At 44.2% G+C, this 27,255-nt stretch overlaps 1 protein-coding gene and 1 long non-coding RNA gene across 2 annotated transcripts in view; one reads left to right on the top strand and one right to left on the bottom strand.

The window, feature by feature from the left end:
• The window catches only part of LOC137840073 (uncharacterized), a 70,311-nt gene that overhangs the window by 10,458 nt on the left and 32,598 nt on the right, over window positions 1–27,255 (top strand). The window contains exon 2 of the long non-coding RNA XR_011086495.1: window positions 25,136–25,228. This is a non-coding gene — a long non-coding RNA (uncharacterized lncRNA). The remainder of the gene's footprint in view (window positions 1–25,135; window positions 25,229–27,255) is intronic.
• prox1a (prospero homeobox 1a) lies at window positions 1,742–18,182 on the bottom strand. The gene is made up of 7 exons (XM_049753228.2): window positions 17,828–18,182; window positions 16,327–16,716; window positions 15,072–15,638; window positions 13,777–14,997; window positions 10,942–11,049; window positions 7,159–7,353; window positions 1,742–2,927 (listed from the first exon to the last, which is right to left on the bottom strand). Exons 2-7 carry the CDS (start codon window positions 16,660–16,662, stop codon window positions 2,742–2,744), a joined length of 2,613 nt encoding a protein of 870 aa, XP_049609185.1. The 5' UTR covers window positions 16,663–16,716; window positions 17,828–18,182; the 3' UTR covers window positions 1,742–2,741.

Here is a 27,255-nt window from a genome sequence, read left to right as displayed (position 1 = left end):
AAACAAGTCACTTTCTGGAACTTGGCCCTTCCTCATAAGAGTGGCCCACAAACTACAGTATCATGCCATCTCCATTGATACCGTGTGTGTGTTTGTGCGTGTGTGTGTGATTGACAATGAAATAATCAGCAGGCCAACACAAACACAGCTGTTTTATTGTTGCTCTGTTCAGATGTGCTTTAACAGGCAGACGGTGTGAGAGAGAGAGAGAGTGAGGAGAGAGAGATGAAACAGAACAAAAGATGCAGCCACCCACCCACCTCGGGTTTAGTCCGTCCCACTCTTTGGCACACGGCAAGCCCCTCATCCCGCTCCGTCTGTGCGTTTTATCGTCTTTACAAGTGCTTCTGCAGTCACGGCCCGATACTCATCTTAGCCAGTCTAGGTCGGCATGCGCGCGGACCTCCGCCAATGCCAAATTATTCAGCACAGAGTGAAATAAATCTGAATCCTCATCCAGATCCAGTCCGTAATAGTTCCCACTTCGACCTGACTTGAGTGGAAATTGCTTTCTTGGTTTTTGCACACATTCACACGACACCGGCAGAGGTAACAGTCGGTTGCTGATGCCACACTTTTTTGTCTTTAACTGGCTCTTGCTTTCGTGCCAGTTTTCTTACCTTGCAGTGTAGCGCCGTTAATTGTGAGAACTCAGGGAACATCAGGATGTACAATTTACTGTGCAAATTTGGTTTGACTCAACTTTTCTCAACTCTAACATAAGCATTGAGAGAATGTGTCCAAACTCTGACAGGTGCTAAGAAGTCACAGATTTTTCTTTTTGCTGCTTCATTGCCACACCAAAGGCCAAAGGCTGGACCCAGAACATTTTTTTCTTCTTGTGTATTTGACCTATTTTTGTGTTATTGTTTTATAAATAGTCTGAACAACTCAATTCCGATTTTTCTCACCTGGGTAACTTTCATATGTTCCTATATTGGATAAATATCTGATTGTTAGCAATCGTTTGCATTTGTTCACGTATATTCGATCTTGACGTCCAAAATGTGCACCATGGGGGAGGGGGGGGGGCGGATTGTGAGATTGAATCTACAACATAGTATTGATTAATTTAATCCCACTTGAAGCACAAAGCATAAGTGGATATTTACTGAGATAGCAGTAATTCAGACACACAAGCGACTCTTACATTACACGCGGAAAAATCCAAATTGTTCCTTGAGATTTATGAGATGAGCTTTGTGTTTGTACAATGAATTGCTGGCACTTGAGCCCTGCTGGCGGTTTGGCGCCATGTTCTGCCCGTGCGTGTGTGTGTTTTGATGGTCACAAGAAGAGATGAAAATGCGATCATGAAGCAAAGGTGCGGACAGCAAAAAAAAAAAAAAAAACAACACTGGGGAAGCTGCTGGATATCAAGGGCAGACGGGCCATGTGTGTCCTCACGTGTGCGTGTGCGCGCATGTGCGTGTGCGCGCATGTGCGTGTCCTGCCCCTGCGTCTTTGTACTGGCTAATCTAGGCGTCAGCAGCTTTTTGAGGCTTTTGTGCTGACAATAATCACAGCGCGCTCCTCTTTTCAATTCATCAGCAACAACAAGGAGGGATCACATGTCCTGATGGAGCGAATACGACACAGTTAAAGTGGCCATCATGTTGCCTGGTTACTGCTCGCTTGGATGGTCAATGCCACAAAATAAAACATACTCCATTTTTTTTTTTTTTTTTTGGTCAATAATTTATTTTTAGGTTGCGGTGAGACGGGACGACTAAACGAGAGGTCCGATCCGTAGCAAGCTTTAATTAGAATAATTAGCTTCAGAACAATATTAACAGCAATTATCATCATAAATAAAACAGAATGTCAGAATTGTGAAAACATTGAAGAAGTGAATGTTTCCCTGCTGTTGAAAATGTTACGCGTGACACTTTCAGATTTTTGACTTCCAGGAAGGCCCAGAGTAGAAATTGAAACATTTGTTATTTATCATTGTAGCCAGCCCCCCCCCATTAGAACCAGTGAGCAGGAAGTCATTGTGAAAAATCCAGGAAGGAACCAGCAGAAACAGGAATGATTGTTGCCGTAAATCTTGGTGTCCAGTAAACACTTCAATACAGCAGATCCACTTTTCACTTCAAGGAAAAGAGATGCCCTCAGGTCTTTTGATTGAATATAAAATAGAAAGCCATGTTTGAAAAGAACATTTAACAAATGAAGCCGCACACACGCACAAAATACGACAGGCTCCCTAACGTGTAACCCGACGGATCACGGTGGTGTCGGACCGCAATATACCGAGAACAAACACCCATCAAAATATCGCCGCACCGAATGAGACGAACAGAATGTAAACGTAGAAGGGAAATGAATGAAGGCTTTTGTGGGAATGCTACGGAGCTTCACTAATCAGGAAGTGCGTGTTGGCGTGCATGGGAAAGGAAAGCAAAATTACAGAAACACCACTTTTTTTTTTTCCTCATACATGTCCGTGACACTTAAAAACATCCACAATAAAAAGATCTTTATATATATATATATATGTATGTATATTAAGTTCTTTATTTCTAGTTGGTTCCATTCAGTGTCCGCAAAAAGATGAAGAACATGCATGGACGGCCCAGGAAGAAGTGAATGTCTTCATGTTCGTTAGGAAGAAGGTTGTCTTTGTTCATGACAAACTTCTTGGCTTCTCGGGAAACCGTCACGAGCTTCACCCAACGTCGGGTTTAGTTTGTGGCGGGTTCACTGGCCTGGGCTTCCTGCTCCTCGCCCCTTTTTTGCTAGTCATGCAGCAGTTCCTGCAAGCAGTTTGGAGACTTGAAGGTCTCGGGGACTTCGCTGTCCAGCTTGCAGATCACCTTGTAGATCGCTTTTTTCCATGATGGGTCAGCGTCTTTGCCGGCCACGATGGCGTTAAAGAACTCACGGAGAGTCACCTGGGCTACTTCCAGGAATCGGTCAGGCACCTGCAAGACAAAATATAATATAATATAATATAATATAATATAATATTGAATTTTTATTTTATTATTTTTATTTTTTTTGCAAAGTTCTTGTTGTCCTCCACACAATTCCCATTTGTGTGTGTTCCTAACAAGCAGAACAATACACACCCTCACACACAGGCATTTTTTTTCCCCCTGCCCTTCTCCCGGGGGCAAGAACATACAAAGACACTAAACAATCTGACAAGCTTGCTCTGCCTTTTCTCAACCTTTCTGTGTCTCATTTTTGAATCCCAGACAAGGTACACGCTCCTAAACACTCCAGCAAAGTGTGTAACCCTGTCACACGTGGCAGGACACGCCAAGGTTAGATGCCACCAGAACGGATGGATTGCCCCCCCCCCCCCCCCCCCACACACACACACACACACATTGGCGCACTAAATGATTCCCCTGACTCTTGTTCACCACATCCACCGTGTCTCTCTTTTTAGCAGGCCCCTGAAGAGCGCAGTTGTTCCAATGAGGCCCTCTGTCACACAAATAACATGACACATACAAAATACTATGTCAGACCCATTTTGTGGTTAGACAAGAACCGTGTCTGCACTTAGAAGCAGTTTGCGCGACAAGCATGTCGGGTCTGGCCACTAGGGGGCCTAACTCAAAAAAGATACTGATTGCTTCTGGTGTGTGTTTTAATATGGATAATATGGGATACTTCATTCACGAGCGCGAGGCCGGTGGTTGCTTTCATGATCAAAACCACATAGTTTTTAGGGCAACTACATGCTGTGGTATGTGACCTTTGACATGCTGTCTCCTGATCATCCAGATCCACTTGCTGGTGGTCGTTATTGTTCCATCGCCGTGTTTGTGTGCGTGTGTTTGCGTGCGTGTGTGTGTGTGTGTTTGAGACAAGCATCTGCTTCCTTTTCCTCTTTTACGCCATGGCTGCTATCAGGCCTGACTTTCGTCACATTGTGCCGTTTGACCATTTGCGTCTCGAAATGCTGTTGTCTTGCTTTGAAATTTTCCATTTCCTCACCGGATCAATAATTTTGCTTGTTCAAGGATAATTTTGAGTGATTGTCAGGAAGGTATAAATCATGTCTCGTAAGGATGCACCTGCTGTAGACTTATATTATCAACTTTTTTTTTTTTTTTTTAAATCAAGAGTGCTGTAACGGTATTATTCAGAATTCTTCAACAGAGTGCTTGTGATGTCATCATGGCCATTTTCTTGAGCTCCTCAACTGGATTCATTTTGCTTGCGCAATAGCTCTGATTGATTTTTAATCTCCTCTCAGCTTGACAGTTGCTCTTTTTTTCACATATTGACAATGCTCTGGTTTTCATATTAGTTACCCGTCTAAATCTGAAATATATATATATATATATATATATATATATATATATATATATATATATATTTTTTTTTTAATTTCATTTCATTTAATTATTATTATTTTTTTATTAATTTAATGATTAATTTACTTATTTAATGAAAGCTGAATGTTGTTCTTGATTCCAACCCAGGACTTGATTTAACCTCCATTTTCAATTTATTTTGTATTTTTGATGTCTGTGTACATTGGGGTGATCTTCAACCACAGATTTATGATTTACATCTTTTGAAGTAGTCAGTGTGGCCAGCGGGATCGCTTCCATTAAGACTGCAAATTTTATATTTTGAAGGCTTTTCCGTCTTGATAGATGGTTCCTATACATCAGTCGCCTCAGCATCAGCACAAGGACAAGCAGTTAAGTTGCTCTTTGTTCCGAGAGGAAGGGTCTGCTCTGCGTTCTGAGATTGCTTATGTGTGTGTCACCAAAGAGGACAATAGCCCGGGTCATCTGAGCGAGAGGCTGCAGACCACTCGTATCACATGACAGCGGCTCAAGGCCACGTCTTTGTTAGCCGGTCCATTGTCAAAGCTGAGGAGACAGCTGCGGAGGGGAATCACTGTGTACACACACACACACAGCAACACACACACACAGCAACACATAAACCGTCCCCTCGTGACTCCTCGTGGCTCAGTGACAAAGACGATGCCTTCTTCTTCTTCGTCCCAACTGGAAGACACTCGCACATGCGCATGCACGTAGGCAGGCATTCTCCAAGCACATCGCTATATTTATAGTGACAGAAACTGGCAGGTGGCTTTGTCTGCAGCAGCGTCTGCTCTCTGTCCACTAGCGCCACAAAAGTTATTCTCCGTGGGTTTAATTAGACGACTCGAGATAATGGGCCGTTGAGATGGGTGCATGGAAAAGAATAGGAAGCGAGCAGATGAATGGATGAATAAGACGAGAGGATAGATGAAAGAGTCAAGTAAGGGAGAAAGGCGTGAGAAGTCGAGAAGTCTTTCATGCGGCACATTGCTTATGAAATCGGATAGCCCTGAAATGTGACCCCCCCTCTCTCATTTGAAGTCAAAGGGCAGAATTTATAAATCGCCACACCCACCCTCGGAGGGGACTCGCTCAGATCATCACAAATGAATATCTGTCAAATAAAAGTACACAAGTATGTAAACACGAGTGTGCATGTATTTTTGGGGTTTTTAAAGTCGAGCGTATCGTTTTGCCGATGCGGAGTGCAAAGTTTTGCCTCCGTTGGCTCGTTGTGCAAATATTTTACAAGTGTTCCCAAACGCCTCGTGCAAGTTAAGGATGTCATGCCCAGTGCTGTTGGCAGACTTAATGGAGACTCGTCGGTCTGGTCTCAAAAGAAAAGGAAACATTTCTCTTCCTCTTGGCACTGGCAAGACCTGACACCACAGTGTCCTGGCAAAGAAAATCCCTCAGTCTCTCTTTTTTTTTTTTTTTTTGAAGTTGAGACTATTCCCCATTACCTTTCCCTTTCTGCCGCCGCCCCCTCCCCACGCCTCCCTCATTAGCTGGCAGCCGAGCTGTAATTAGGACAAAATACTTCCAGAGAAGGGGCGGCGGGCAACGGTGGTGAGGGGGAGGGCTTGGTCGATGAAGGAGAGTGAGGTGGAAAGGAAAGAAGAGTCATAAAATGTGGCTGGAGAGACAGCAAGTAATTAATGAAGATGCAATAATTACGCCAACATGGATCAAACGCAATGAAATATCGTCGGCGGGCCGCCGTTTATGTTAAATGCTGACTTTGCGCAAATGGCGTTAAAACCGAATATGGTGATGCTAACCAACTGCCCCAAAGCAGGCAACGGACAGGTGAGCTCAGATGAGGAGCGAGCCGCCAAAGATGAGCGAGCTTGATAACCCACCAGGAGGAGGACAGAGTCCGAAGGACAATGGGGGGAGGATGAGGGGGGGCTGACGGAGGGACAAATCAAGGTGGAAGCGTGATGCTAAATTTGGCTAAAAGGAGAAGACTCCTGTGCGCGGCGGAGACTTGCTGAATCGGCCTCGGTTCCGGTTTCACGCCTCCGAGCTTGACAAAGAGAAAGAGTCCCCGGCCGCTAATGTTCCCTCAGGGCGGGCAAAGGAAGGAGGCAGGTGAAGGTGGATGCAGACAGGAAAGACGACAAACTCTGGCAGGAACAGATATCTTTCGAGGATTTCTAAAATGGCGGCTTTATTTCCACGTAACGGTCTGACAGCCATTTGAAAAAAAAAAGAGGCTCTTCAAAATAGACCCTAAGCCAAGATAATCCATCGACTAAAAATAAGAATCGAAACAAAGTCGGGGGATAAATGCGTACACTGAAGTCGTCATCCAAATACTCGCAGTGGAGCGTCGTCTTTTAAAACGTCCACTCGATAAGTTAAAAAGTGTTTTTGCTTGTGTGCATAACGCTAATGGTTATCTAAATGCTGCTGATGTTGTGTCAGAGTTTCAAGGCCCTCAGGTCCCCATCCACTAATATTGGGAGAAGACAAGTGAGGGGGAGAATGTGACTTGCGCAAATCGCTTTGACAAGGACACCCGCGCCTTCAGCGGCGTCCTCTTTCGCCTCGTCGAACACACACACGCACACACACAAACATGCAACATCCACACCTCAGCAGAAAATCAGGAGGTGACTGTTGCGTTCCGAACAGCTGACTTGGAGGACGTTTACAAAAGCCAATTTGTGTAAAACATTCGAGCCAAGCTACTCTCAGCATACCTGACTTTGGTATTATAATTTTTAAAATCAATAGAAAAAAATGTTTTAAGTGGTGCTAAGAATTACTCTTGAGTCAAGTGAAAACTTCCAACATTTTTTTCTCCTTACAATATTGTGACTAAACTTGCATGTGTTGGTGGATCTACCTCAAAGTCGTTGGCTTTGTTGTAGTGCATGTTGAGCGCCCGAAAGAGTTCGGCGTCGCGGCCCACCGCTAGCTCCTCGACAGCGGTCACGCCCTCGTTGATAGCCTGCCGGGCGTATTTCTCCATCTGGATGTAGTAGAATTCTCGAAAATTGCTGAACCACTTGATCAGCTGGGAGGTGATGCAGCGGTTGAACTGCAAATATGAAAAGAAAGGGTCAGAAAAGTTGGACCAATTTCATCTGATGAATCATTCTATGCTTTGCTGCAGTACCACAGTTGGCCACTGCAATCACGACATCAGAGTAATGCGGTACCTTGACTTAATTGGGTCAAGCTCGTGACACATATCAATATCAATCAGTATTCCTTATTGAAATGAATTGAAAATGCCATTAATCTGTTGTAGTCACAAAATTAAAAAAAAAAAATTGGGTTACGTTTCATTAATTTATTTTTGGGCTTATTGCAGGTCTTTCCATGTTTTTTTTTAACAATTATTTAGGTTTCAACAAATAAAATTAATATAAATTAATATCTAATATATAATTGATATAAAATAATGTAATGTAAAAAATAAATAATTCTAATTAATTACATGTGATTTTTTTGTCACCATAACAACTAGTCACAACTGTGTGCCTGAGCTGTGTGAGCAAAAAACGACAACTTGTAATTGGAAAAACTCATAAGTTCTGTAAAATCAACTCACTATTGTAGACAAATATTTCGTTGCTAAACGGCAAAATGCGCACCTCCGACACTGCACTTTAGCTCATCCCAGTCGCCGCTCTGCACGGGAAACGGGAGGTGACAAATCGCTGAGGGCATGCCATGCCACTTTGTGTTTACAACCAAAAGATGGAACCATCCGGAAAAAAAAAGCGTCAAGTGATGCACCCACAACCCCCCCCATCACTCACTTTGATGCCAGAAAGCCAAACTTGAAGATCTGCATGCGCTGCAGCTTGGCCCTTTTTGGGGGAAGGCACTTTGAATGTGCACAATCAACATAAATTGTCGCTTGTTTCTTTTTTTTGCTGTGGTGTGGAAGTGACACACCAGCATGTAATATGCGCATCTGCCATCATTAAACGAGAAGAAGCTTCATCTTAAACATGTACCGTAATTTCTGGACTATAAGCCGCACCTAAATATAAGACGCACAAGCTAAAATTAGGGGGAACTCCTGTTTTGTTCATTTATAAGCCGCAGGCTTTCCATATATAGGAGAATATGCACAAATTATACAATATGATAAAAAAATCAGGAAAAATCCATAGATAAGATGTACTTTTTTTTTAGGTATTGTTGGCGCTTTTGTTTTAAATTTTATTTGGTAGAAGCATAGCAGCCGTACTGGACTATAAGTCGCAATTCTCTAAGCTTGTGGAAAAAGTAGAGGCTAATGGTGTGGAAAATATTGTGGTTATCAATAACTGAGCAAAACCTAAGTAGTCGACTTTGGAACCTGATCTGATTTTGAGGCTGTAGTAAGACTATAGAATTTTATGCCCGTTTCAATTGTGATTAGTGTGCTAAATGCCAATAAGATTCTGTCTGAGGTTGTTTTTTTTTCAGTTAAAAAGATATTGTGATTTATGATGGATCTTCAGTCATTGCTTATTGCGCATACCTTAATCACTATGAAATAAAATAATCATCCGGGCGCCCCTTGGAATTTTTCACACTCTCACTTAAAAACATTTTGTCATCTTTAGTGTTAAAATAATTGCTAAAGGAGCTGTTGCGGGTTCACACCCCAATCTTGCCAAATTGGCTATGTAACACCAATTAGCAAAAAGGAAAAGAGGCGGGCAGGACGCTAATGGATTCCCAGAGAAATGATGTCAGCGACCTCTCAAGGAAAAAAAAAAGAAAATCCAGAGTAACAGGGCGGACGACGCGCACGCTCGTCACGCCAACCCTCTCTTCCGGGAAACTTGGGTGTGAGATGAGGAGTGAGTGTCAAATTAATCCACGTCCCCTCTAGCCTTAACGAAGCCTTAATTGCTCTCGCTTACTCTCTCAAGACGGGACGGCGACAACCTTGAAATCTTTGCGCTCGCATCTGAGTGTCTCCTCAGAAAGAGAGGGCTATTAGCGTTGTCCGTGTATGTGTGTATGTGTGTGTGTGCGTGTGTGTGTGTGTGTGCACCCGCACTCCAACCCGCTTCCCACAGCATGGCCCGGCCCGTCATTCTACACAAGAGGCTCATCTTTAAGAAGTGCTTTTCCCAGAGACAAGTCCATTCAAGTCCAATTAGTGTGAGCCATTCAGGGTCCTAATTCCCTTACAGTGAATCTGCCTGATCCTTCGCACACATGCTACTTATTGTTCCCAGGGAGGGAGGGGTGGGCGGGCGAGCGGGACGGCAGCGAAAGCGCGAGTGAGACACTGACCCGGATTTTTGCAAATATGATAATAATGAGGGCAATGAATGCAATGGGACAATGAAGCAACACATGATAAAGTAAAAGGGCAGCCTGGCTCATCACAAATAGGATTAGTTGAGCTCCAGTTTATATTAAATGAAATCATATGCTCCCATAGATACATTTGCCGGATTAACGTGGATTATCTGTCAATTAAAAACAAATTTAACAATAAAATGTTATTTGCATAAAATGCTAATATGACAGCAGACTCTTTTCTTGGAGGATGATGAGGCCTAAGATTCTTTAGGTAGTTTTAAACAACGTAATTGTGTTGTTGAATTAATATCCGAGATTATCAATATCATAATTCCTCCTAAAATATAATTCGATGTGTGCATGGTTGCCTAATGTGGCCAATGAATGTTTTTTTTTTTTGTTTTTTTTATCAGTTGTCAACGATTTTGTAATGTATGTTAGCGCATGTGTGTTTATACTTAATGGGCCATCAGTCTCAATCGTACACACACATGAGCAGCAGGTGAGCTTAGCAACCCAGTGTTTGCCTAGCAACCCCATGTCCCGGCGACCCTTGTTACCATGGCAGCCAACGGGGATGTGGCACTGCCTGGAGGAAGTGGTCACGGCAGATATGAGCCACAGGGCAGCTGGTGTGTGTGTGTGTGTGTCTGTGTGTGCGCACACACACTCATTTGAATGCCATGTCCCGGATCCACGAAAGAACCGTATGCTCTTTTGCAACAAAACACATCGCAGCCTGTAAACGCAAAACAATCAGCGGCTTTGTTTTAAAGCTGCCGTTGTTGTAATTTGTTTATGCCCGTCTCCTCGACGTCCCCCCCCGCTGTCATTTTCTCTGAATTATCAACCCCCCCACACACACACCCCACATGTGTTAAACTCAGCTTAAGTTAATACATACCATCTTCTTATCTATGATTTAAAATTTCATTTTTTGTCGCCCTGCCCTCCCCCCCAAAAAAATGCTACTTGTAATTTCACAAGTGAAAGCGAAAGTGTGTGTTTTGAATGAGCTGACAAGATGGAGGTTGAGGTCAGGATGGAGGAGGGTTAAACAGTTTGGTGAGAGACAGAGATGCCCCCCCCCCCCCCCCCCCCCCCCCGCCCGCTTCGGGCCGATTAAGGCCAAAAATTCTAATTGTGCTCCAAACATGCGACAGACTGGAGCACCCATCTGCGGCATGCACAAATGCTCAAAGTATAAAATAAATAAACCAAATACAAAAAACTGCTTGATGGATAATTTTCCCATCATGTAGCTGCACACCTGACCACCTTTGCAGCTAAACCTACAATATTTTTTTTTTATTTCCAAAGTGAACCAAAAGTGTGCCATTTAAGTGTCTAAAAGAGAGTAAGTGCTCACCTTGACGTCGGAGAAAAAGATTTTCAGCATGTTGGAGGAGGGATAGCGAGTGTAGAAGAACATGAGCTTGGCCTTCTTCAGGTGGTTGGGCGACAAACCCTCTTGGATCTGAATAGAAATGTTAAGGTGGCAACAAGCAGTAGTTTGAGTGTCATATAATACACACTGTTCCTGGTAAAAAAAAAAAAAATAGAGACCGGGATGAAATGAAAGAGTAAAAAATAAGAGGAAGCCAAACTCATGGGTGGACTTTGAAGCCGATGTTGCTCTTTCAGTATTAATGAACATTTGTTGACATGGACCGATCATTTTGTCGCCGTCTCTGAATTTATTTCCTGAGCTTCGCATAGATTATTATATCAATTATTTTTTTGTTACCAAATAACTAAACTATTATGCTGATTTACTGAGATCTGCCTCTGCTTTATAGCTGCAAATAAAATACCATTCTTTTATTAAATAAATATAAATAATTATAAAAAATAATTATATAAAATATAATAATTATAACATAATATTCTAATAAAATTATTATAAAAAAGACACTTCAATTAAAAAAAGAACATATATGAATATAAATAATTATAACTAAGTATATAAAATATAAAAAATAATTTTAATGATTATAATATTCTAATAAAATAATTATGGAAAAAAAGACACTTCAATTTAAAAAAAAAGAATGCACATATTTTTTTAGGCAAAACGTAAATTTGTTGTACCCTGCATGACCAGGATAAAAAGTACGAGTTACACTAAAATGTTACAAACAACTCTCAACTTGCAAGTCCACTTATATATCTTCGAAAAATAAAATTTGTCGTGCTTTGTGGCGCTGCGATGGCGAATGTGTGCAAGTTTGTGTATGCGTAATACATGCACGTGTGCAACGACAGCTGTGCCCCGCCGCTCTGCCATTTTGCCACCACATTAACAGCCCTATAATCTATCAGTGGAGATGAGGCAATCAATGTAACCCCCTGCAAGGTCAATTAGTGCGCACGCACACACACACGCACACACAGAGAAGCCCCAGGGGCCCGATATGGCTCCAAATAGGAGAAAGAAAAAAGTTCAGTGTGATAAAAGAAAAAAATAATTGTTTTTAGTCTTGCATTTGACAATTCAGCCACCTTTTTTTTTTTTTGCACTTATCACAAATAAGCCGCGAGCAAAAGTGGAGGTGAGTCCTGCCCAGTCATTCATCTTTCATTGAGCCGCGGCTACGCTAGTTAACATCAAGCGACACCATTACCTGTTTAACATTCATGCCAACCTGTCACTATGGGCTGGGCGGATAATACGGCCGCGTCTTTCAAGCCTGTTTTAATGTAACAGCTCACAAATTTGACAAACAGCGTTGCGTTGAAACGATTGCGCGTACGTGCGTGTTACGGTAACTGCTAGCCGGTGAATAAACAAAAGCGACCGCCGATGTGCCTTCCTGTTCTTTATTGTCTCTTTATCATGTGTGTTGATCCTGATGCGCGTTGTTTTGCGAAGGGCTCGCCGCATCAGCTGTAACCTGACCTTGCGGCCAGGTGTGTGCGTGTATGTGTGTGTGTGTGTGTGTGTGTGTGTGCGTGGGTGGGGTTGAGCGAGCTTACAAGAAAAAGAGGTGGGAGGGGAGCAAATTCATAAATGAATTGAGGACATCTGCTCGGCTAGGCACAAAGGATTAGCGACACACGGACCTGAGTGTTTGTATGCGGTCGTGGTCCCGAGGATCACTTGATGCTGATAGCCCTCGTCTGAGTTTAGTCTTCTGCAGAAGACTAAACTTTAAATTTATTAATTTGGCAAAATTGATCAAGGTCAATTTTTACTCCAATAATTGTTGGACATTTTACTTTTGGGATGCCGTCTTGTATTTTCTATCTTGAGTCGTTGGTGATGTTTTCTGAAGCGTCTGAGCCTGAGGTGTTCGAGTTCTTGGCTAAACATAATCAGAGATAAAAAAGTATTTTTTCAATAGTCGGTTTTCCTTGAATGAATGTAAAAGCATTTAGAAACAAAACAGCAGGCTCAAGAGGCCTGGCTGATCCCCCCCCCCCCCCCCCCAAATAAAACCATTTAAATCAGCTTTGAAGCGGAACACTGAGATCAAATCATCTGACTGCAAGGAATTCCTCTTTGTAAGGTTCAAAGTCTTCTTTTACTCCCGACTTTGTTCTTCAAACCGTGTCCCGTGTTTGCAGCGTGTGACTGTGAGAAGCCCTCTCCATATGAAAGGTTAGGAATGAAAAGATAAACAGCTACCTGCAAACACCTGTCCACAAGCAAGCACGCTCCGGGGAAAAGGGCGAACATGCATGTGAAAGGAGCAAATACACACGCAGCTGCCGAGCAACCCAAAGGCCGACCAATCAAAGTGGCGCTCGCAAGCGACTCAAGGAGCAAGACGGCGTTGTAAACGCGGACACCTTTTGAAAACTGCCATCAATGAGCCCGAGCGTCTTTTCCTCTCTTTGAAACGTGATTAGCTTTGAGCTGTTGTGTGCAAGGTGTTGACCCAAAGTCCCCCTCCCCCCTCCCAATCCACCCACTTGCTTTGAGCGTCTATGTACAAAGTCTGCGTCATGAAAGCGAGCTAACGCCACGAGCTCCCCCGGATTTAAAAGAAGTTGAGAGAGCTGCGTGCGACCCGTTTAATCTTCCCCGCTCTTGCAAGACCCGGCCGCACCTCGTTTCATCTTCCCCTCTCGGCACGGGAACAAGAGGGAACCAATTAGCGAGGACTAATTGATATTAAAGACTTAGCGCCGGTGGTGTGGGCAGATGTTAGACCCCGAGACACCTTCCGCAATCACGCACGTCTTGCTGTGAGAAGGATACGGTGCCGCTTGAGTACGGCGAGATGTCGGCCATATCTGCCAGGTCACCACATTCCGACTTGATGAGTGACAGGGACAAACCTTCAGGCCCATGTTGACTCGGGGAGCGCTGTCTGTTGTGGTGGTGAGCCAGGTGCCCTGCTCCTAGGGCGGCCATTTTGGTTCTCAGGCTCACAGTTTCACGGGTTGCGTCCATGGAATCTGGCGAGGTGTGGCTGTGGTGGTGGTGGTGGTCCTTGGGCCCCGGGGCGTAACCTGTCCCCCCGCCCAGAGGACCGTGGAAGGGGTAGCCCATGAGTGGGAGGGGGAACGGGTGGCGAAAGGACGGGGGGCTGAAGCCGAGAGTGGCTGTGAGAGGCGAGGGGTGGAGGGAGGGGTGGTGAGGAGGAGGAGGAGGCGGCGGAGGAGGAGGTAGAGATGGGTTGTCGTCACCGTTCCCGCTGCTCTTGCGCACCACCAGCGGCAGCGCCTCCGTTTGATCGTTGGGCGTCGGCACCCCGCTTAGCCGGCCGTTCATACCGTTGAACGAGTCCAACGGGCTCGGCACTATGATGTCGCCGAAGCAGTGGAGTCTTTGATTGGAGGTGTGGTAATTGGAAGTGGGGCTGCCATCGCCGTGGAGATTGAGGGAAAAGGCACCCCCGCCAAAACGAGGGTCCGGGGTGAGAGAAGGGAGCGGGCCAAAGGGCAGGGGCCCAGAAGAGGATGAGTTGGAGGAAGAGGAAGGGGCGGCCGGCGTGCTGTGGCAGCCGTGATGGTGGCTGGCGGCCCGCTTGGGCGATGAGAAGCCTTTCACGACCGTGTCGACGACTTGCGACACGGCGCAATTTAGCTCCTGCTTCAGTGTCTCCGCTAACTGCCTCCCCCCTTGCCTCTTCATCATCCTCTCCCCATTCCTCTCCTCGTCCTCCTCCTCAGCCCTGCCCACCACATCCTCCTCCATCTCACCATCCATCAAGGCTTGTTGTCGCAGTAGGGCTCGGGCCCGGTCTAGGAACAGACCCGGGTCCAGCTCTGAGAGGTCATCGTGGCGCCGTCGCCCTCTGTCCCTGTGCCTCTCCTCGAGGCCATCAGAGCGGATACTGTCCTCAGACAGGTTACCGTCCTCATCCCTCTCGCCTCCTCGCTCCGCCTCGCCACCCTCGCGGTTTTCCTCCTCTTCCTCCTCCGTCTCGGAGTCGTAGATTTGGTAGAACTTCTCTTGAAGTTGCCGCAGTTGCTTCTGAACAGGAAAGAGAAGAGGTTGTTGAGATGAGTGTGTCTTCCTCCTTGCAAACACCTCTGTTGGTGACCCACCTGCATGTCTTCCAGCTGCAATTTGAGCTGTCGCCTCTCCTCCTGCCGCTGCTCCTGCCTGGAACACACCAGCTGGGTGAAGCTGTGCTGCTGCTGAGGCAAGCGCTGCTTCCTCTTGTTCTCTCGGTACACCTCGCCAGCGCCGACCCCTCCGGCCCGCGAGGCGGGAGAGCCCAGGAGGGAAGAGGAGCAGTCCGTGCCCCGTCTGTGGCCGTGACTTCCGCCGTCGCCTCTGTGCTCGTTCGGGTTGTCGCGGTTGCTTTCCTGGCCGCGATCGTCGGCGCTGGGCCGCACCAGCGGAGAGTGACTCATACCGCGAATGATGTTTTCCACCCGAGCACGCTTGGCCCGAAGGTGCTCGTCCGACAGCCTGTCTAAGTCAAACGTGGAGAGGGACATCGGCTGGGCGTGGGAGCCAAGGTTGGAAGGGGGTAGCGCTCGTCCGAATGACGGCGGGGCCGAAGGTGAAAGGCAGTTGGACGGGCTGTCCCGGTCCTGAGAGGAGGAATTGCTGCAGGCATCCTCGGCCTGAATCTCAGAGCCGCCACTGGACAGACCTCCGCTGCCCTGAAATAGACAACAATCATGGACTGATATTTTTATGGGACAGAATTACGCTTTGCTGGTACAGCTTTTGGAATGGTGTCAATTTGGTATCACCTCAAAATAACCCAACATGGCCAAAATGTCTAAACCGCGTGAGTAGTACACCCCTGAGTGAAACTGTACCAATTGTGCCCAAGTACACATTTTTACTTTCGGGTGTCTGTCAAGTGACTCGTTTTGTGTTGCACCCTTAAAAATGCTGGGTTGTTGGGTTGACCCAATTTCCTGGGTTGGTCCAATTTTTAACCCAGCAGTTTTAAGGGTATATTGATGTAGTTTAAAAACACTTGGGTCAATAATAACCCAAATTAATAAGCTACAAACACCCCAACACTGTTTTGAGGAATATTCATTTGACCTTATCAAAGAGTTAGGTTAGTGACTTTTTACCCAACATGGGTTAAATTTTGCATTTAGAGCTGATTTTAGAGTTCCCACTCTGATCAATATACACAATAAGACTGAATCCCATAAAACCGGGTTACCCAAATTGATCTCAACCAAAACGTTGGATAAAATTAATAAGACCCAACAAAATGTGTTGTGGGTTATTCAATTGATTCAACTTTTAGGGTAATGTCTTCGTCCCCGAAATGTTTGGGTTATTTCTGACCTGACTTAGTCATCTCACTTGAAAATAAAAAGGTACCTGGAAGCCCGAGTCACTCCCCCCATTCTTCCCCATATTGTTCTTGAGAAGCTGCGAGATGATAGTCGCCCCGGTGAAAGGCATCATGGCGTCCTCGTACGAGTTGGCCCTCTTCAGTAACTTCCTTAGCACGTTTGATTTCTCTCCATCACCGTTGCCACCACCGTGGCCTCGACCGACCAGCGAGCAATCTCCGTCCCTGTCGGGGCTGTGGGATTGGTTCATGTTGTCCAGGAGGATCCCCGTCACAGCGCCCACGGTCCGTTTCACACCGATGTCCACTCGTCGGCGCTTGGTCTGTCTGGTTAGGAGCGTGGCGCTGTCATGATCAGGCATCACGCAGGGCAGCTACACTGAGCATTACCAGGCGTCCTCTCAAAGGCACTGAGACTGTGCGGAGGGACACAAACACAGTTTACAACTGTCCGTCCATTTTCCGTCCCACTTTGGGTCACGTTGACAGCTGATTACACTTGATGTCGTTTTACTTTTTTAACTGCTCATTTATAATTCAGGAAACGTTGAAAAACCCGTCTGTTTAAATTAAATTTATTGCATTTATTAGTAGAGTTCTCAACACTCGTTTTTTTCCACACTTCTGTCTTTAACACAAACGTTTCTGTAAGGTGTGTGTATGTGTGTGTGTACAAACAAGCAAACCCACAAGCTTTAACTCACTCACTCACTCACTCACTCACTCACTCACTCACTCACTCACTCACTCACTCACTCACTCACTCACTCACTCACTCACTCACTCACTCACTCACTCACTCACTCACTCACAGGAGAGATGTCTTAATAATGAGGTCCCATTGTTGCTCACTTTTCCTTCATGTGCAGCTAAACACACAAAAATATTTTTCTAACACTTCCGTCAATTAATTCTCGCTTTGTGTGGCTTTGAAAGCATATGTGAAAGTGTGAAGCTTTGAAAGCGTGAGCTCCCTGACTCGCCCGTGTAGTCGTTTAGAAGTGCGGTAGGACATGTTTTAGAATCTGAGACAAAATTTTAATTTGCCCATATTTATACAAAAAAAAGTCTAAATGGACTTTTAGCTAAGTTTGAGGAGTTCATGTTGCATTTGGGTCAGGAACTTTACTCATTTCCACAAACAATAATATTCTGCATTCCTTTTTAGCACAAAATATTATGAAGTTTAAAAAAAGTTGAAAAAGGAATAAACCCATACGAACTTTCGACTTTGTCCAGCATTTCATTTGAAGCTCACAAAAACCTCCGCGTTTGTTTCCACGCACGGGGGTCCCACGTACTCTGCCCGAGTCGGACTCGCGCGCACGCTTGACATGCCAGCAGAAATAGTTTGGAAATATTTTCCAAATTTAAACGTAATCCCGTGAAGTTGCCCACCCAAATATAAACCTTGGAACACACGATTAGACACTAAACAAATACAAACACGCGTGGGCGAGCTGAGCGGGGGTCAGAGTCCTTAAATGCCCGTAAATCAGGTTGATACCGGCGCAAGTTTCTACTCACTTGATTTTCCACCGAGTCGGTTCAGCCCAGAAAAGAAACGATCCGATCCGTTGTCGTCTTGTAGGTCGGAGCCGATGAGTGACTGCTCCGACGCCGTGACAAGTGTTTGCGAGCTCTCGGGAGGTGAGCGTGTGCGTGCAGGGTGGACCGGGAAAGGCGTGCGTGAGAGGGACAGCTTGAGAGAAAGAGAGAGGGGGGAGTAGAGAGAGAGAAAAAGAGAGAGAGGAAAAAGAAAGAGAGAGCTTGCTTCCTCTGAAGGATGACCAATGTTGGGGGGGGGGTTAGCCGTGCGCGCACCGGCCCGCCCGTCACTTTCCACACTTGAGTCGTCTGATTGACTGACAGACTGCAAGACTCCACGCAGAGACGAGCGAGGAAGGGGATGCCAAGACGCCGCGTCACGCGAGGCAACGCCCCCACCTGACCAATAAGGAAGAAGTAGCCGGACCGTCGGCTTTTATTTAAGAGGAGCCCGGGAGCGCACAATCAGAGGACGACAATCATGAACGTAAAAGAGAAAAGACTGCCTGCAGGTACACTCGCGGAGAAGCCGAAAATCATTAGGAAACACCGAGTTGATGTGATTTAGACGACTTTTGTGAAAATCTATTAAATGTGTTAAGTTTGTAAATATTAAATAATAAATGTAATTTACATTAACTACATTAAGTTCCTCTTTGTGTGTATGCTTTGGTTATGAACGTCCGCTGCGGCTCACTTAATAAATGCAGAACTTATCTAAAATTGTCTGCTTCCTCTCTGATGTGACAATTACGCGTCTGTTACGCACGGCTTTGAATAAAAGTTACAATGTAACAAAATGCGCATCTTTGTGGCTAATATTTAAATACGTATATAAAAAAAGGCTTCAACAATAGAATTCATATTGTGCCTCTAATTTACACTTGTTCAGAGCTTCATGTCTTGTGGCTCTGCTGAGTTCTGACTGAAGTTTCGCGCTGACAATGAGCCAACAACGCAATTTACATGATAGAAAACAAGCCATAAAGTCACATTCGCTGTATAAGAAAAAAAAAGATTTTTTTCTGTGTTTTGAGGGCGCTAATAGTGAAACTACATTCACCTCTTAAGATGCGTGCGATTAAAAACTAAGGCCCCCCTATCCATTCTTTACAATCTGACAATCTTTTCCCTTCCACTGTGATATTGTGCAAAGGAATGTCCACGTTACATGCACGCACTGAAATGAGCACGACGGGCGTCTTTTTTAAAATCAGTTTATTATCATCATCACCAGCAGCAGCTTGCCTCGTGCAAACACACTTTAAGTGTGAAAACAAACTGCTCTCTAGCACGAGGAGTTCCGTGCCACGCAGGTTCTCTTTGCATGCAGCGCCAAACGGGCCTCGTCCTGCTAATGGTCTCTCCACAATTATTTGGCACGGACACGGTGTGACACGCGCGCGCGCACACACACGCGCGGAGCTCCTTTCCCACTTCACAATGTGCTGCAAACGAGTGAAATATTTCCACGAATCAACACAACCACGTCGGTGCAATTTAGGTCTTTTAATTTGTAACTTATTTTTGCAAGTAGCAACTTGCATGCATATGTTCTCATCTTATGGAAATTATACCCAGGGAAAAATAAAATGTTTGCGTCTGTGTGTGTGCGCGCGCCCGAGATCGGTGTTGCGAGCAATCCTCTTATCTGCACAAAAGGAGAGGACACAATATTGAATTGACAGCTTTGCCGTTTAGCTTGCAGGAAAATGGCTAATTCACAGTTTTATTAAAATGGGACGATTAAAGTGTTAAAGTTATAAAAATAAGACACACAGCCTATATAAATACTAATATATATATATATATATATATATATATATATATATATATATATATATATATATATATATATATATATATATATATATATATATATATATAAGATACATTTCCTAAAGAATAAATACTTCATAAATATGCTGCTTATTTTACTTTTGTGTATTGGTGTGCTGACGTGAGTCATCAGGGTTTAGTTTTTCCAAATTTGACCTGACACCCTGGAACATGTGCATGCCTTGAGGTTCTGAATCAATTAAAACTGCAATTCCCGTTGATTGTACGATCTCTGTCCAACCTGTGGCATGACAATAGACCATTTGTAATCATTGGGAGAAAAAACCTTTTATTTGTGCTATTGTACATCTCTTTGCTGTCTAATGAGTAAATTACAAAAAAAACTGACAAAGCTAGTGAAAGTCAGACGTGTTCATATTTCTTATCCAAGAGAATTGTTTTCGGGCTCAGGCCTTCTGTGTGGACTTTCTCTAGTTCCTCTCGCTTTTTCCCAAATTGTAAAAATATGCATTGGAGCTTCATTGAAGTTGTTCAAAGTTGTGAATGATTGTTTGTTTGTATCTGCCCTGTGATTGGCTGACAACTTGTCCCGCCTCTCACCACAAATCAGCTAGATAGGTTCCAACACACCTGAGACCAGAGTGAAGATAAGTGATGTATAAAACTTGATTGATGGATGGAAATTAATCAATCAGTTCTAGTGTAAAACTTTTTTTTAAGTATAGTTCAAAAAGAAACGGCCATTATTTAAAAAAAAAAAATGAAAAAACAATCTTCTCCTCCTGTGTTCTTTTCACCACACCTCTTATTAAAGCAAACTTTTCCAAAAACCCAAAAGTACAATTCGTCAAGTACTACTGGAGGTCCTGCGGATACACATATTTCCAAAACTGCGTCTTCTTCGTTCACTCTGCTGCGAGCGCGACGCGTTGCATGCGGACTCAACGTTAGCGAGCATGTGGGCGCTGGAGAGACAAAAAGGGAATAATGACAATGGAAAGGCAGAAGGGGGAATAATGACAGGCCAGCAACTGATGGAGGCCCTCAGGTAACTACAGATAGGTGCAGAGGTTCTCCCCGCAGCCTTTGCTTGTTCTCCCCTTGTCTTTCTCTTCTCCCTCCATGCTCTTTCCATCAAGATGCCATTATTCAGGATATTAGCAGGGAAGCGCTAAAAGCTCCCGATGTGGAGGAGGGTCCCCGGGTCCTGCGTGCCACGCAGTAAGAGGTGCTGGAAAGGTCTTATTGTAGACATTACCAGCTGTCTCTCTTCTGTGGGCAAAAAAAACGTGGATATTAGCCAACACAAAGAAAAACGGAGAAGCGATTGTGGCGGCGTGGCGCCCGGCGCATTTACGCTTGGCTAACTTTGCATATTATTCAACTTGTATGAAGTTCCTAAGACAGAACAAGGAATTCATTAGTGTATCTAAAATTCCTGAAAAATGATTTCTGGAAAAACACAGAGCTTTGGTGACACATATTTTTTTCCCAATGAAGAAAACAATCGTATGATACTCATCATACGAACAAACCTTGTGTCCGTTCAGTTTCGCAGTGACAGAAGTCGACAGATGATTTGTCTCCAAACACGCCTTGCATTCATTGACAAACTTGGCACTTTAACTTTGCCGAATTGTTCCTTCCTGTGGTCAGGGACGTTCTCTGTCCTCCCATCACAATCATTGTCCTGCAAAACCATCTCAACTATTCATCTGCTGCCTTTTTTAATGTCCTGTTCTTGCTTGCTTCTCAGTAATTCACATCAACCCCCCCCCCTCCTTTTATCGGTCCGATGTAGCTCTCTAGTGCTCATGTATTTATTCATGCATGTTGCTCTGGTGGGTGCATGAATGGACCTGAATAGAGGCCGTGTGTGTGTGGCGTCGCTAATGTGTGTGCGCTTTCGAGAAAAGGTCTTAATCTAACCACCGCATTGCTTCTGCTGAGACCGCCACCCCCCCCTTGTCCGTATGTCGTGCCCAACCACGAAGGCTCAGCAGCAGCGTCCAGCTCAGGGTCTTGGGTCTGGGGCTTGGCCCGGATCGCCTCTCCTCAGACCCGCAAATACGGCTCGGTCCTGGCACGAGCGGACCGCGAAGCCGCTTTCTGGCCCAGGGCCCGGGCGTGGGGGATGGGGGTGAGTGAAGGGGCGCTGTGGCTGAATGTGCAGCGGGGCGAAGAGCGGTGACGAGGCTAACAATGCTATCGGAGACCTGGCGTCCGTCTCGCAAACGTTTGTCTTTATCGCGGCGCTTCACTCAGAAATGGCAACAAAGCAAAAAAAGGCACAAACGGAAGAGAACCAAAGAAAGCCTGCACGAGTGCTTGAACATGACCACAGTGTGTTTTAAAAGTCGAGTCAAATGAAACAGATAGGCGCCGCCTTTAGCCAGGCCTTTTTGACATTGTCAGGTCCTCCAGGTCCCAGTTGGAGCAAAAAATCAACATGTTTGCTCGTCGCGCTTTCATTGACAACCCGTAGCCAAGCCAGCAAAGCACAACGAGGGACGAGCGCTTGCCAAATAAAAACATTCAAACACAAATAACGGACATAAACAAAGGATAAAAGGAGTGAAATCAACTTGCTGAAAGCTGTTTTTTTTTTTTTTCTCCTCGTGCCTGTGTTCATTGACCCGTGCTGTTTTGTCCACAGTGTCGCAGGCAGTAGCAATTCGAATTTTTCAATTTGGGATTACTTTGGGACCCTGTCAAACATAAAATAAACCAGAACAGGTGAAGTTGTTCCAGCAAACACTTAATAGTTCTGAAACAATCATGTCAATAAAAAATTCTCATCTTCCTTTTGATCCCTTGAGGAAAACAAATCTCACATTGTCACCCAAGTTCTGCGAAGCTTGGAAATGGAGAAAGTGGAAGTAGAAAGTAGGCCACACAAACTGTCATCATGAGATTATTACTGTTATTGATACGGCTGTTGCTGTTCCTATTTTTTGTCACCCCTTCCCCGGCCACTCAACGCCTCTCCTCTTTTCTCTCTATCTACCCTCTATCCTTCTCCTCTGCCTCTCCATCTCAACCCGAGCAGCCGACACAGACGGCCGCCTCATAGAGTTGAAGGTTTCTTCCGTTGAAGACATTTTTCTTACGGCCTCTGTTGCCAAGCGCTTGCTCACGTGGGCTTCACTTGTTCTCTGTGTTTTTCTTTCAATAGGTGAAGTGCCTCCAGGTAGTTTCTGCCATGGCATTAAATTCATCAAATGAACTTGACGATTGTTTCCATTTCTTCTTTGATTGAATAAGAATGCTTGCATAAAAAAGCACATTAGGTTACAGAATAAATATATCAGCTGTACTTTTGTGTAAGACCTTCCAAAGCTCAAGTGCGTGCCTGAGTGATTCAAGTGAGCTTCATGTAGTGGAAGGAATTTCAAGATCTAACAGTTGCATATTATAAACTCAATTGATCAAATTTAATTGATATTCTCTGGTCAGGTGGGAAATCTTGCAAAATATCTCAAAATTAAAAATCTCTCTTAATTACGGGACAATTAAGTGATTGGTGTATATTCAAATTTTCACCTTATGTCTCCTGTAGCGAGCTCCTCCTGCCTCCGCCTCAGCAGGTCAAGAGGCGCTTTGCCGACTTCGCCACCTGCTGTTTAACAGCAAGTAAACAAACTAAACATGTATTTACTCCGGAATCAGTGCGCCCGTAAAACCCTTTACGCTCAATTAAGCTTTTGCGTGAGCTACCACATGGCGACATGTGCAGGTGCGTTACACAAAGAAGCAAAAATGCTCAAATGAGAAAGAGATTTTATCTAGGCGTGTCACAAATCTGTATGGGGATCACATCAGATGTGTATGACTGGGATGGCTTGAAGGACAATAAGAATAATATTTTTTAAAATTATAATGATTTTATAATTATTTTTATAATATTTATTTAATATATTTTTATCGTATTAATAATTTAATAATGTTTTAATTTAATTTTAAGAATTCACATCTACGGCAATATCATATGTACGAAAATGGTTAAATAAGTTCTTCCAGTTGTTAAAATTCTAAATACTGCTCAAATTCAATTTAACATTTCACTGATGACTCTATAATCCAGGGCAGGGACATATTGTATCGTGATTAGAGAATGATTGAACACAAACGCAGAATTTATGAGCCTACGAGTAGCAAAACGTAGTTGGGCTAATATTGATCGCATGAGTAAAATGACCTTGCAAGGTGCTTTATATTCTATTGTGTGTTCGCACTTAAATATTATTCTTGGTCCTCAATGGCTCGGCGAGCACGCCACGCTAATCAGTAGCATTCGGACGTCTGCGTGTGCACAAGGATCGACTTCCTGGCCTGGCGCTACCTCATGATCAGTATGGCCTAACCTGCTGCTCAGCCCACATCTTGTTTGTGTACCATTTTATTTAGTGGAAACAACAACGGCAACAAGCAGCCTCTGTAATTATTCCTTAGTGCTGCTTCTCTCACTGCAATTATACACCCATAGACACACTGTGTGGAGATTAGCATACATGCCTTTGTGTCTCGGCAGCATTTACACACACACACACATCGGGACTGTGTACAAAAGTGTAGGAGGGTGATGCTAAATGACAGTGTTTTGCCATCAGGGTCCTCATTTTGTTGAAGTGTGCAGCTCATTTGGCTGTGTATTGAGCCGGAGAGGATGCAGCAAACTTCTTGGTCAGCCGGGAACGGTCAGCGCAATTACATGCACTAAGAGAAGCGGCAAATTCTTTTTTGGCTGCTGTTCGGGTGGCGCCGCCACTCCCCTCTGCACTTTACTTATGTCTGCTTCGGTTTGTTTCGTGTTCGGTCAATCAGGCAAGTAAGTGAGTGATCTCAGAGTTCTTCAGGGAAGGGTTTTTTTTTTTGTTTTTTATTCCAAATTGACATTTTTTATTCCCCAGTTGACATCTGCTTTGCGTCAACGTATTAATTATGATGATCACTTCTGATATATTGTAGATGCTGTTTTTCCATTCCGACAAACAATATCTGATAAACAGTGCAACAGTCTCAAACCTGCGGCTCGGGGGCCATTTATGGGCAGGATGGTATTTTACAGAGCCAAATGCAATTTCAAAGTGGGCGGGAAATAAGGGAAACAACCGTGTCACCAATCTTGGTTACCTTCTGAAGAACCGTTAATGAGATTGAGACTGAGAAGATTGGATTAGTCGTACTTCTTTTGAATACCTCAATTGCGGAATGCGTAATACGGCCCAGTCACATCCAGACTTTATCTTCAGTGTTCCTCACATAAATTGAATTTGTAACCCTTGATTTCATGGAACAACTCGAGTTCAACAACTTCAGCCTTGAAAGTGTTTCAAACTTGAGTCGGAAGGAGCATCGCCCAAGTTGTTTGAAGGCGTTTGCTTGGCCTCCTCCAGCTGATTCATATTCATTATTGATGCCTGAACACAGTCTCTAAGGATTTGCATCCATTATTAATGTCTGACAATCTCTGTCTTTCTCTCATAGGATCTCCTTCTGTCACATCCTCGCTGGCGTCCCTCCTTGGATCTTTCGGCCCAGCTTAGCATCAGCAATAGCTTAGAGGAAAGCTAATAACAGGTGCGTCTTCTCCCCCCTCTCGGTGTCCCCCCCCCCCAGTCCCCCACCCCTCCTTTTGGTTTGTCTGTGTCTAATTCTAATTGACCAGGTCCGTAATTTTTGTGTATCCCTGAATAGTTAAAAAAATATATACATTACAGCACAAGTTTTACAAAAGTCTGTGGACATTTCTGTTTTGGCAACATGCTGGAAAGAGGAAGTTATCATTGTTGGCCAAATTCCAGGCCTTGTATTTGGCTAACTTGTATAAGGAAAATACTCCATATTGAGCTTGTGTCAAAATGTGATCTTTTTGACGATTGGCCACGAAAAAGGTGGCGCGAGTGCCTATTCATTAAATCTTCTTTTGAGATTTCACGAAATTCATAAATGCCACACATTCCCAAATCACAATTTGGCCTAATTATGATAATTAAAAACTTGAACCTAATCCAAGGTGTTTGTATCGCAGGTGTGTGGGCGCGCTTATATCGACATAGTGCCTTTTCATTCAAAAAAACAAGATTGCCATGCGGAGACTGCATAACGAGAACGTCCTTAAGATACTTGCCGCGTCGAGCACAACACAAACATGTCCTTAAGACCGACGGTGCTTATCAATAGTTGCTAATTAAATTCTTGCGCATATTAATGAAAGTCTTAGAATAGCTGTTTACTGTGTGTGCGTGTGTGTTTGCCTAAATAAAAAGATTTCACCTTGTAGCAGGAGCGTTAGTGTGCTTGCAATATTTTGTGTTTACTCCCTACGAGTGAAACCTTTGAGGATAGGAGAAACATTTTCACATTTTGAGTGAAAAAGCAGAGGCAAGTTGTAAACATGTAACCTTTTGTTATGGATTCAGGCCAATTTTATGCAAACTGAGCAATGGTTCCTTATTGGTGAGCCAATTAAAGATCAATGGATGACCCAGAGAGGAGATCATTCTTCTGAATACTCATTTTGTGTCATTGCTATTGTAGTATCTACTTATTTTAAGCACAAACTATTCGACTTGATTTGTATTTTTGGCTGGGATATGTTGTTGGAACGCACTGCAGAGTCTAACGTATTGCTAAAGTGTTTGGAATGTTTCTGGTACAATGTAGCCCAAATGCTAATAGCGTAGCATCTTGAATGTTGTTGTCTGCACCGGTGAATTGTTAGCATCAAACGTAATGACGAGATCGGTCCATTTTTGGGACGTTCAACTGTTCCACACTTCCAAAGTTGAACGCTAACGCTAGTCCACGCTAACGTATTGCTAAAGTGCTTGGAATGTGTTTGGTACAATTTAGCCCAAATGCTAATAGCATAGCATCTTGAATGTTGTTGTCTGCAGCAGTGAATTGTTAGCGTCAAACGTAATGAGGATATCGGTCCATTTTGGGGACGTTCAACATCATGGGAATTTTTTTTTTTAGCATTTAGGCTACGACCCACCGTTACGTTCGAATCGCTGGCTTACGGAATCCGTTCTGAGGGCTTTGCTTCTTTTTGGGGCTTTTGTGGTTTGATGCTTAATCCAAAAGAAGGCTCAGCCTCACAAAAATGGTGTGGTAAAAAGAACATAAACTGTGCGAGGCCTTAGAGTTTCCACAGGGCAGTTTTCTGGAAAAATATCATCTCTCCATATTTATCATCACAGTCAGTTCGTATGCCTAAAAAACAAAAACAATGAGTCCGAGCATAGTCAGATACACTTTAACATGCACGGAAAGCACTTTTAAGACCACTTGGCTGCAGAATTTGATGGAAGAATGGAATAAATGCGTCATTAATGAAAAGGAACGATGAGCTAATTATGTCGCATGCTCTGGAAAAAATCAAAAGTCCATTAGAGCAAGCAAAAGTACGCCGGACGCATGTTTTTCTTTGCAAAGCAAATGATGCCTTTCAGCGGAAGAAACCCAGCCACGCTTTTACCTTTAATTTGAGCGCATACGGCAGATTGAAGATGTCCAGCGTGTTTGTTGATTTGTTGTGACCTGCCTAATCGCAAGAGGCAACTTCATCTCATCTTCATCAGCAGTCGCGCGGTTCATGCAGG

The sequence above is a fragment of the Syngnathus scovelli genome, chromosome 2 (genome assembly GCF_024217435.2).
Source record: "Syngnathus scovelli strain Florida chromosome 2, RoL_Ssco_1.2, whole genome shotgun sequence".
Lineage (NCBI taxonomy): Eukaryota > Metazoa > Chordata > Actinopteri > Syngnathiformes > Syngnathidae > Syngnathus > Syngnathus scovelli.
Note: the sequence above shows the minus strand (reverse complement) of the source record. Positions and strands in the feature narration are given on the sequence as shown.

What these genes read in the sequence shown, in the direction of transcription:
- prox1a (XM_049753228.2), bottom strand. Translation starts at nt 16,662, where the DNA reads ATGCCTGATCATGACAGCGCCACGCTCCTAACCAGACAGACCAAGCGC. An exon ending in CGCCGTACTCAAGCGGCACC is followed by an intron (nt 11,050 to 13,776) that starts GTATCCTTCTCA and finishes ATTTCTATTCAG; the next exon opens with ATCCAAGAGGGTTTGTCGCC. An exon ending in ACAAAGCCAACGACTTTGAG is followed by an intron (nt 2,928 to 7,158) that starts GTAGATCCACCA and finishes TTTGTCTTGCAG; the next exon opens with GTGCCTGACCGATTCCTGGA.